Below are 10,979 nucleotides of genomic sequence, written 5' to 3' on the forward strand. Positions count from 1 at the left end.
TTTTGATGCAGGTCCTTCATAAAAGGTTAAAAAAAAGCCTCTGTGAAGTTGTATTTGGAAGACAAGAACAAATGACCAAGCAATCTGCAAAACAAAACATTTATTCTTAGAAAAAGTCAGTTTATGTACAGCAAGCCCCAGAGGAAGAGGAACACCCTGCAGTCTTCAAGATCCTTCCACGGTGCCTTCTTTGATGATGACTCGTGCGAGGTTCCGTGCAAGGGCAAGTCTCAGCATTTCCACCTTGGTTGTCTCAATGTCATCATCCTGCAAGGGAGCAGAGCCTGGCTTTGGGGACTGCAAACAGCAATGAGCTGGTGCCACAGTCTGTCTCAGGATTTGGAAAGTGAAGATGCAGGTCAGTGAGAGGTATTTACCTGTTACAGGGACCTCCTGAGAAGAGCAAAACCTGCATTTCCTACTTAATAGCTCAACCCAAGACAGCACTGCCAATCCTTTTCATTCCCTGGATGCTACAGGGCTTTGCATGTGCAGCAAATAGTTCCCTGTTCTGTGCCTAGAATGCTCAGAGCCAAAGCAGCTGGATTGCAACATCTCAGCTCTTCATTGCCCACGTAATGTGCAATTATTTTTCTTGGAAAAGCATCACAGTCCAGTGCAAACCATCAGAACATGAAGAGTAGGAACACTCCTGCACTGGGTTTGTGAATACTTCAGTCTCTTGCTGATGCTTCATTTGACTGCTCTGAACTCACTGTGCCAGTCTCTGGGACTTGGGCTGTCCCTCTCTTACAACCTCACCAGGAATATAAATGCAGTTTCCCTCCCTGACCCTTCAATGGCCCTCCTCGCTTCGTTATCCATTGTCCTCAGAACTGGGGCTACCTGGAATTTCTGCTTGTCTGGATTCCCTGCTGTCAGGTCTTCCAGGCATCGCATCAACTCGTAAGTCTGCTCTGCTGAAAATATGACCTGTGGAAATCAAAGTATTTACTGAAAAAGATCAAATTTAGAGACATCACACAGGCTGAGAAGATAGTGCAGTTGAAGAGAATGCTTTTACACTCCCACAGACCCATTCTGACCCCTGAAATCACAGGATCCAAGGATAATTGAGGCTGGATGTGACTTTGGGAGGTCTCTAGTGCCACCTCCTGCACGAAGCAGGGTCAGCTATGAAGTCAGAGTGGCTGCTCTGGGTCCATAATTGCTGAATTATCATTTTTTCTTGATGGATCTTGAAGGAAAAACTGTGCTTAGAAGCACCGGAACAACCTTCAAGCCAAGTACCCAAAGGAGCCGAATGCAGTGTGTGCTAAAATTACCAGAGCAGATGAATTCCACTGCTGTTGTAACAGCAGGGAACCGCAGTAAGAGTCAATTTATCCCCTCCTGGGTCCCTGTGTGTTCCCACTGCTGGGACACTTGGAACTGCCACACACAGGTCCTGGCAGGAGCAGGAAAGGAGGGCCACAACTTTGAGGTCCCGTGTCAGTTAAAAGCAGAGGCCCCCTGGGGGGCTGCGTCGGTGCGAGCAGGACCTCACCTCCTTCTGCTCCAGCAGCGGGAGCGCGTCCGTGAGCAGCGTCATCCAGAAGGAGCAGGGCGCGATGTGAGCCGTCATCAGCGTCAGCAGCAGCCGCGCCGCCTCCGCGAAGCGCTTCTCCCCGTAGAGCCGGTGGAACTCCCGGTACTTCCCTGCCACAGGGCGGCGAAAACGAGGCATCAGCAGCCGGGCCTTGGGAGATCCCCCTGCTCCCACAAAGCCCGTGGCAGAACCGCCCCCAGCCAAAACGAGCCCAAAGCAGCCCGCTCCGGGGGTTGGGAATCTGGTGCGTGTAGGAAGGTGACAACAGAGCCTTCCTGAAAGGGCAGCCGAACCCTGCTGCTGTTCTGGGTGAGCTTCAGGGTTTGCACCAGACTGGTCAGGGGCTGCTGCTGCCTCAGGCTGAGTGTCTGCAGGGGAGCAATGCCCCACTGGCTTAGAGAGCACAGAGAATGTCCTTTTTGATGTCACAGTATCAGGAGGTCTGAAAAGCTGCACCATCTTCCTTGGCTGTTTAAATGGAAACTGGAATCTCTGTTAATAGGGAAAGTTCTGCATTTGCTAAGAACTGGTGAGATCAATATCCAGCATGAGAGAAGTGGCTGAGGCTGGGGCTCATTCTGTATCCACTAATCTGTCACAATACTGGAAGTTAATGATTCCCATTCAGATTCACCTTGACTAATGCTTGAGCTTAAGGCAGAGACATGGGGAAGTTGTCCAGCAAAGGTACACCAAAGGTTCTAAAAACCTTAAGGGAAAAACAGACAGAAATATTTTCAGGCCTTTCAGAATTGTTTAGAAAGAGCAGAAAGGGAAAAGGCTTCTCTGGGGCTGACAGTTACCAGATGATGCTGGGCACGCAGAGCTGAGGGATTACCAATTTGATAAGTCATATTTAGCTTCTAGACATAGCTTAGGATCAGCTTTAATGGAGGAAAACCAGTTCCAGTTTTGCAAGCTGGATCAAGTGGAAACAGATAAAACTCATGCTCACCCTCCCTGTAAGGGTGGCATCAGGTAGAGGAGAGTCAGTCCAATGCTGACAGCTTTCCCAAATTCTTATCAGATTCTATGCCCTGAAATTGAGATTCCTTCTCACAGCATCAGAGAAATCAATTTCCTGTTTTGGTCCATGAATCAAAGGCCACAGAGCAGCTGCAGGCAGAGGGGCAGGTTACCACAGCCTGCCTTGTGCCAGGCAGGAGAAGGAAGCTGTGGTACCTGAAGGAAATGAGCTGGAGGCCCTCACTGTCTCTTGGCACAAGTGCTCAGTGAGAGGGCAGGGAGGGCTCTTGTTCCAGTGAGCCTGACTGGCACACTGGAGACTCTGGAGAACTTGGTACAATTCTAACAAGCTCAACATAACTTAATCCAGTGGATTACTCTTCCAATGAACCCCCTAAGGCAGCATTTGTATTTCAGAGCCTCTCAAGGCAGTGATACAGTCTGGAAAAAGAAGGAAGAAGTTTGGAGTGTCAGGACTTGGGCCTGTCCTGCTCAGAGCAGAGCAGGAGCCTGGTGTGAAGGCAGTGGTAAAGGCCACCCCTGGTACAAGCTGCATCCCAAACCACATTCAGCATTTGCTTTTCCCTCATCACTAAACCAGGAGGTAGCCAATTGGAAGAAAGCATAAATCCAAGTAATCCCATGGAGTTCCTGTCCATAGCAGAGCAGTATGGACACTGTAGGGAGCTCTCACCAAGGAATGTGAGCCGGTCACTGAGCAGCATGGACGGGCCCAGATTGTCAATGAGGTCCAGGTCAGAGAAACACCCCCTTTCACAATAGTCCTTAAGGAATCTGGGGAGAAAGTGGAACACAAGGAAAGCTTAGAGGGGAGGACATTATCCACATCCATTCTGTATCTCCTAATCCCTTCCCAGAAAACTTGACTGGACAGCTCAGTTCTGTCTTAGTCAATCTCCCTAAGGGTTTCAGAAGTTGTCAAACATTCCCTGAAGTGGCCAAGGAACTGGTGTAATGTACATTTAACAGACATTTCATTGATTCTTCTGCATTCTGTGGTAGTTGAGATCTATTTTTTAAGAGTAAGTGAAGGAATGCAGGCAGGAAGCTGAGGCAGGTGGATGCATAAGTAACACTCTCAGATCACAACAAAAGCTCTGTTTTTCTGCTGTGTGAAAAAGTTGATAAGCAGCAGGAACAAAAGCAATGCTAAGAGCTTTTCATCTGTTTTGCCACAGCCTCTATTATGCTGCTTTCTCCAGAGCTGCTTCCTGTGACTTTTTTTCATCCTTCTGTTGAAGGAAATGTAATGATTCCCACTCCCTCAAACAACAACAACAACAACGACAACAAAAAAAAAAAAAAAAAAAAAAAAAAAACAAAAAAAAACCCAAACCTCAGATTAGCAATCTCTTACCACTCATTTTGCCAGTGTTGAAGACAGTGTTGTCTGGCCACCTACCCAGAGTGTAATTTCAAAATTATACTCTTAACTATGCAGGGACTGGTCTCTATTTGCAATTAGCAAAACCCACATGACATGGATTGCTAGAGATTACAAAGCATAAAGAGTTGCCAGAGTTTTGCTGAGCCCTGAGCGAAGTGTCAATATTGTCCTCACTTTGATAACAACCCTCCCACTTCAGAAAAGGTTAGGAATTTTGAGAGGCTCACACAAAGCCAGGGACACGATAAAACCACTCATTGATACAAATTTTTAGTAGAAACAGTGAGATTTTTAGTAGAAATGGTGGCTTAAGTGACTCCTACTGGCTCGTTTGGAGGTGAGGTGAACTTGATTTTAAATAATAATAATCTGCTGAGTAAAGCACAGGTAGGGACTGTCCTCCACCCAAGTCATCCCCCTGGGTCACTGTCTGGCCCATCGAACAGCTGTGTCACAGCAAGTGAAGCACAGAGGACAGAAGCTGTTAGAAATGTTTACCCAAGTAAGGTCCAAGGGGTTGGACTCTCAGATAAAGTCAATTTGTTTTGTCTCTAGATGTCAGGAAGGAAAACAACATAGGGCAGGCACAGCTGGGGGTGCTGCAGGGGAGAGCACCCAAGGGTGTTGTTTTCTGGTCCAGAAGAAGGTGCCTGGCTCCACCTGCAGCAGTGGGAGCTTTCCTGGCCCTTGCCACAGCAGCCACCTTCCCCCCGTCCCCCCAGCCTGGGAGCCGCTGGCTCAGCCTCACCGGTCCGAGATGAGGGTGGCAAATGCCGCGTCCTTGGCTCGGATGCTCCAGGACAGGGCCGAGCCCAGGCGGTTGTTCCGCAGAGCCTTCATGGCCATGATCTTACAGACGCTGCGCACTTGGGGGAAACAAGGCAAAGGGCCAAGGATTAGCGTCAGCGGGTTCAGCTGGAGCACTGATAAACAGCGAGACTGAAAATGCAGCACCTTGTTCTTGCATCTGCCTCTGCTCGCAGATCCGCAGCACCTTGAGGGCCTTCTGCTCCGTGCTGAGCGGGACGCGCTCCATGTGCAGCTCCAGGTACACGCGGCCGTACTCCGGGCAGTGGTCGAAGTAATCCACCCCCAGCTGCCACAGGCTGAGAGAGGGGAGAAATCACCACCCTAGAGATCTTCAGTGAGCACAACAGTAAAGCCCCAAGGAGAATGCGAGCCTGCATTAGTAACTGTTACCTCTGATTAACTTTGCATTCAGTCCTGAAATGGCTTTTCCTTTCTGCCTCACGCCAGTTCCCTGTAACGTAACTTTGGAATGCTTTGGAATATGTGCAGCTTGTAAGAGCTTCTGTGCTTGTAAGGCACTCTGCACAGTGGCAGGAGTGGCTGTGCCCAGGTCATGAGGTGTGAAGGGTGCTAACAGTTTTTGTCTCCACTCAGGAAGGGAAATGTGCCAGTGTTGTACAAACCCTGAGGGACACCTCTGCTGAAATTGTAACAGTGGCTGCTCTAAGTTTCGCCCTTTTACTTCATGAACATGCAGTTATTTGTTTTGGCTGCCTCAGTCTAAGTCTGTCCTATAAGTAGTAAAACAAAAGGTGATACCTGTGATGGGAGAAGAGTCCTGAGGCATACTCCAGCAGGAGGAATTCACGCATATTTGAACCAAAACTGGGGGAAAGAGAGCAAATATCCAGATATTATTATTTGCATCTCACTGGAAAAATCTGATGACTTTATTTCACAAGTACTGTCAACTTCTGCAGCATGTTTTCTTTTGGTTTTGTTTTTTTTCCTCTGGACTATCTTAATCAGCTTTATTCAAATAATGCAAGTAAACACTTACTAGAGATTGTGAGACTGCAGGAGTTTGCAGTGATCCAACAGGTCAGTCAGATGAGCCACAAACCACCAGTTGCTCAGGACAATGCTGTGTTTGAAGCAAAAGAAAAAACTAAGCTTAACATTGCCAGGGACTGTGTCAGGTTTTCCACAGGCATTTCTTACCAATACACAGCTCTGTTACATTCCAAGGTCTGGCTGCAATGTCCCAGATCTAATGGAATACTTTTAATTGCTGCCAGCTTCACATATTTTTGCTAAATGCTTTGCAAGGATGATCAGGGCTCTGTACCCATACCCCCACCCCAAATACACAGAAGCAATACTGCAGGACCAGAGAATCAAAAACCTTAAAACTCAACCTGCATTCCTTGATCACTTGATGCATCTCAAATTCAAAGGCTGCCATTAAAATCATGTCCAGAGGCTCAGGGCTGCTCTCTCCACCCAGGAACAGGTCCATACTAGACTGTGGAATGAGATGGCAAGACATAAATGCAGAAGCAAGACATTGGTATGGATGTAGCAGTTATTTTATAGGAAATAATAGGTCATAGAGGTTGAACACGTTAACAAAATGGAATTTTCCTCATTTTAGCACAGGGGACTGGGACAACAATTTGCAGGAACAAGACTGGCAACGTTATGACACTGAGAAGTGACCCACTGAAAAGTGAGTCTTCAACAATTATTTGTCAACTTTATCACTCTCCCAGTCCTTTTACAAACAGCAGACAACACCTTACAGGCATGCAGTTGCTGTAAGACTTTTCCCTACGTTTTTCTTTCAGTGTAGTAACCCTTTTGTGCTTGAAACAGTGGGGAATATGAGAATAATTGTATTTCCTACCTGTGCATAGAAACGCAGCTCCATCGGCTTCACCGTCGGGTGAGAATACAGGAGCCGGGTGACGAGGAAGTGATACCAGGTGGTCATGAGCTCCTTCTTCTCCAAAATGGCATCCTCATCTCCCAGCAGGATCTAATGGGACAAAAACACAGCAGGAATGCTGCACACTCAGTGATGGACACAGCTGCTCTCCAGAGGCATTAGTCCTGTTCTGCAAAGGTGAGGATTTCTTCAAAATTACGTAACAAAGATCTTTCTCACAGCTCAGTTTCCAAATCAGCCTTAGGACCTTGGACAGGGAGAGAAACCCAACTGCCCAGGCTGGCAAACCATCAACAGAGGTCAGGAGACACATTGAAGTTACTTATGGCTACACTGGGCTCCTGAAATCCACAAGGACAGATTCAATACCTTAGTCCAAAACACACCTTGCAGATGGACTCCATGTGGGGATTGGAAGCAAAAGTTCCATCCTGTAGATACCGTTGACATTCCTCATGCCAGTGCTGCCACTTCAGCTCCAGCTCTGTCAGTGTCTGGGTGTTGCCAAGCTGAACAGAGGGAATAAAGGAATACAGGGAATACAGGAAACACAAAGTCAAATCACACCAGGCTCTTGGGCCAAACTCACAGTCACTCCTGACGAAAAGCTAAACGAGAGGCTGCCTGTCATCTTTCTGTGTTGTCACCTTACAGACTTTTATCTGAATTGCTGGGTCTTTGGGCAATTCAAGAACACAAATATTGTTACTGTAAAGGAGTAAAACTGAGATATTCTAAAGGGGAACAAACTGTTACAGGAGACACAGCCAGGAGGCTTTACCAACAAACTGCATGAAAAAACACACTTTGTACATACACTGGGCACAGGCATCTTCTTCATCAAGTCATCCAAGATTTTGTACATGTTCATGGATGTGGGATTGGCACTGGCTTCCTTGGAGAGCAGGTGCCGTGCTTCGTCCATCCGGCCTTGGAGCACAAAGACATCCACCTGCAAAAACGCCCTGGCCATGAGCTCCACACTGGGCAAGACTATGGAGCACCCAGGAAAGGGATCAGAGGGGCATTTTAACTGTGACTCAGGCAAGGGAAGTGCAGTTAAAATGTTTAAACTGTAGGCACTGCTAATTCATGTAACAGTGTAAGGCTTGACCTCTGTGGGTCATGAAGGAAGAGGATGGGAATGAGAAATCCTAAAGCCTACACAGGCAGACAGCAGGGAAGAGGAAGGAAAGCACAAACACGAATTCCTTTTCTTCAAGAATCTTCCAGGTGGTGATACTTACCACATTCCAGAAGAGCTTGTGTTTGGATGGGCTCTCACTGCTCAGAACTTCCCGGACCATGCTGTCCACGTCACACACGTGGAGCCGCACCCAGTCCAGCAGGCGCAGCAGGAGGGGCCCAGCTGTGCAGACAGATTTCCCTGTCAGCTCCCAGTGTTTGTTCCCAAACTGCCCTCACACATTTCATAGCAGTTTGATGTCACTAGATGAGATTTACTATCTGCTACCCTCAAATTACAGAGTTCCTTAAGCAAAGAGGCCCTGGGAGCACCCAGCCTCTGACAGGTTTTCCTGTGGCAACACATCTAGAAAACCCAAACTTGGAAAAAATAAAAATGAGTAATCCAGATCATAAATCTTGCAATGCCAAGAGACAAATAGAATATTTATGTTTATTTTAGCATAATTTCATTATTACTAACGGAATATGAGGAAGAAATTCGGCACTAGGTGATTAATTTAGATTCAGTAATCTATAATTTGTGAGTCTTTCCTGAATTCTGGGACTCTGTAAGTAGCACATTTGTTTGCATAATATGATTTCCTTCAAAAATTATTTCCTACTTCAAAATGCCAATGTAAACAGACTGGCTTCAAAAATGGCAACGTAAAGGTAAAGGAGTTCTATCAGAGCTGTGTAAATGTCAACTGGCAGTGACACATTTGATGTTTAAAGACATGTTTAAGCTTATAAATAAAATAGATCAGCAACAGCTTTTGATATCCCTTCTCTTCATAGCCTTTCTGACAAAGAAACAATTTAAATCAGAGTGAAGAAGTAGAAGGCAAATTGAATAGCTTGACATAATTCAATATAAAGAAGGCTATTAACTGAGGCAGAAGGGCACCAAAAGGCTTATTGACACTCTGCATATCTCTAAAACATTAAACTATGCCACAGTGAGTATGATATACATTTTAAACAAATAAATATGCAAAGAAGAAACCCATCAGTCTTTACACCAGGACAGTTCATGGCTCACCTGTAGCTGCTTCAACAAACAGAATCTCACACAGGTTCCAGATCAGCTCCATTGCAGAGAGAATGGAAACCTGAAGGAAAGCAGGGCCAAGTTTCAGAGCTAGTCATTATTCCAGTTGGGTTTTTTTAACCACACAAAGGCATCTGCTGTCCACAGCAATCAGTTCTTACACAGAAATATCATACTGACATTTCAGAGATAAAAATTAAAAGACACAGACCACAGTTTCACACTCTTTTTTTGGTCAGAAAACACTGACACTGTGTAATGAAATGCAGCAATAATCTGTCACCAGTGAGCAACCTAACTGGTATTATTTTCAGCCTTTTTGCACTTTTAAAACTCAATACAAACATCAAAGGAAGAACGGCCAATGAAAACAACATCACTGCAGCTGCCAGGACAAAACTGGTGTGAGCACTCTGCTCCTCCCAGAACACTCACCCTGAACACCCAGAGGTTGCTGTGAGGCTCAGATGCCTGACTGGAATCTGAGAGTTTGAGAGGTGAAATACCACACAACCAAGTCTGAAATTTTTCTTGTCAGCTTTGGGATGACAAGAACACATCACATCTACAACAGCAAATATGTTTACAACATGGCAGTGAATTGAGGTGTTTGGCATCTTTATTGTTTTAGAAGTACAGGCATTAACTATTTATTTCCATTTATTCTTGGTCATGAACTGCATTTCATATACAAGGCAGAGGTAAATCTGAAGTGCCTCATGCCACAGTGGTGGCCTGGTGAATTCACCAGCCAGTAATCCACGTTCAACCTGACAGGCCTGCAGATTACCTGAGTGCTGTACTGGCCTTGCAGGGCAGGGTCCCGGGTCGAAACTGAGGGAAAAACAAGGAAAGTCAAAGAGCAACATATTTACATTTGACAGTCCCTTCTGAGCTTTGATAGTTTTCATCTGCCACATGAGATAGGAAAAGGCTGCAAGTCCCCAGAAAATCAGTTACAACGCAGTGGGAAAAAACCAGTCTATGATCAGATTTACAAACCAACCTGGAAATCTCCACCAGGGAAATAGAGTCATAGTAATTACTGAAACCTACACATGCTATTGTACAGCAGTTAAAATAAGTTACCATTACAGTCCTACTTTTATAATTGCAACTGGTGTTTCCTTTTCCTGCAGTAGGAGAACAAACAAACAAACTTACCAGCTGCCTGGTGCATGTCCTCCATGCAGGCTCTTATCACTGACCGGTAGTTTTTACTCACTTGAACCAATCTGCCAAACACAAAAAGACTTTGGTTGGAGGGAGCTGTTGGAGTTTTAGTGTTATGCCCCTATAGCCTTGGAGGTTCTCTGCAGCAGCAACTCCCAGTACCTTGGGTGGATCCAGGTGGAATGGGTGAGACTGTGCCACACTCTACCAGCGTGGTTATTGGAAGGATCTGAGCCTTGATTTGTAAAATCCCCCCAAAATGGTCATTCTATCTGCCCCGCTGCTGATTCCAGAGCTGGTAAAAGCAGCCTGGCCAGCGGCACTTGCCTCACCAGAGGCGTTTATCCGCTCTTGGCGCTGGCCCCCGGCTGGAGCAGGGGCAGCCGCTGCCTCCCACTCTCCCCAGCCACTCACTGCGCCTTCCGCGACTTCCCCGCCAGCTCCTCCTCGCTCCGCTGCAGCCCCATGAAAATCCCGTGCGACTCGTTGAAGAGCTTCCGCAGGGTCTGGATGTAAATGTCCTGGTCCCTGCGGACCACGAAGACGCGGGAGGAGCTCGGTGCTGCATCCCCGGTACCTGCAACAGAGCCGGTCAGCGCCCGGGCAGCAGCGCCCGCCCTGCCCTCACGGCAGAACCGGGACGGGCCGGGGAGCGGAACCCACCTGCGCGGCCGAAGAGCGTCTCGCACACCAGCACCTCCGCGGGGCCCCAGGCGAAGCAGAGCTGCCGGGCCGACGGGTCCGCGCCCGGCACCACCTGTGGGGGGACGGTGTCCGTCAGCGCGGCCCCGCACCGCCCGCGGCCCCGCACCGCCCGCGGCCCCGCAGCCCCCGGCCTTGCCCTGCCCGCCCATGTCGCACCACGAGCGGCGGCTCCGTGTCCGGCTCGTCCATGGCGGCGGCCGCGCTGCTCCCGCTCCCGCCCGCCGGAGGCCCCTCCGGCGCC

General features: G+C 47.7%; 1 protein-coding gene across 1 annotated transcript; it reads right to left on the reverse strand.

The window, feature by feature from the left end:
* Positions 1-85: 85 nt before the first annotated feature.
* Positions 86-10,979, reverse strand: NUP85 (nucleoporin 85). Its single transcript, XM_041409033.1, has 19 exons — positions 10,895-10,979; positions 10,697-10,790; positions 10,448-10,610; positions 10,025-10,095; positions 9,651-9,694; positions 8,852-8,921; positions 7,869-7,990; positions 7,439-7,573; positions 7,008-7,130; positions 6,580-6,711; positions 6,092-6,198; positions 5,734-5,817; positions 5,493-5,558; positions 4,878-5,029; positions 4,672-4,789; positions 3,210-3,310; positions 1,508-1,659; positions 847-933; positions 86-267 (listed from the first exon to the last, which is right to left on the reverse strand). Exons 1-19 carry the CDS (start codon positions 10,925-10,927, stop codon positions 166-168), a joined length of 1,956 nt encoding a protein of 651 aa, XP_041264967.1. The 5' UTR covers positions 10,928-10,979; the 3' UTR covers positions 86-165.

The sequence above is a fragment of the Onychostruthus taczanowskii genome, unplaced genomic scaffold (assembly GCF_017590055.1).
Source record: "Onychostruthus taczanowskii isolate IOZ18803 unplaced genomic scaffold, ASM1759005v1 scaffold30, whole genome shotgun sequence".
Taxonomy (NCBI): Eukaryota; Metazoa; Chordata; class Aves; order Passeriformes; family Passeridae; genus Onychostruthus; species Onychostruthus taczanowskii.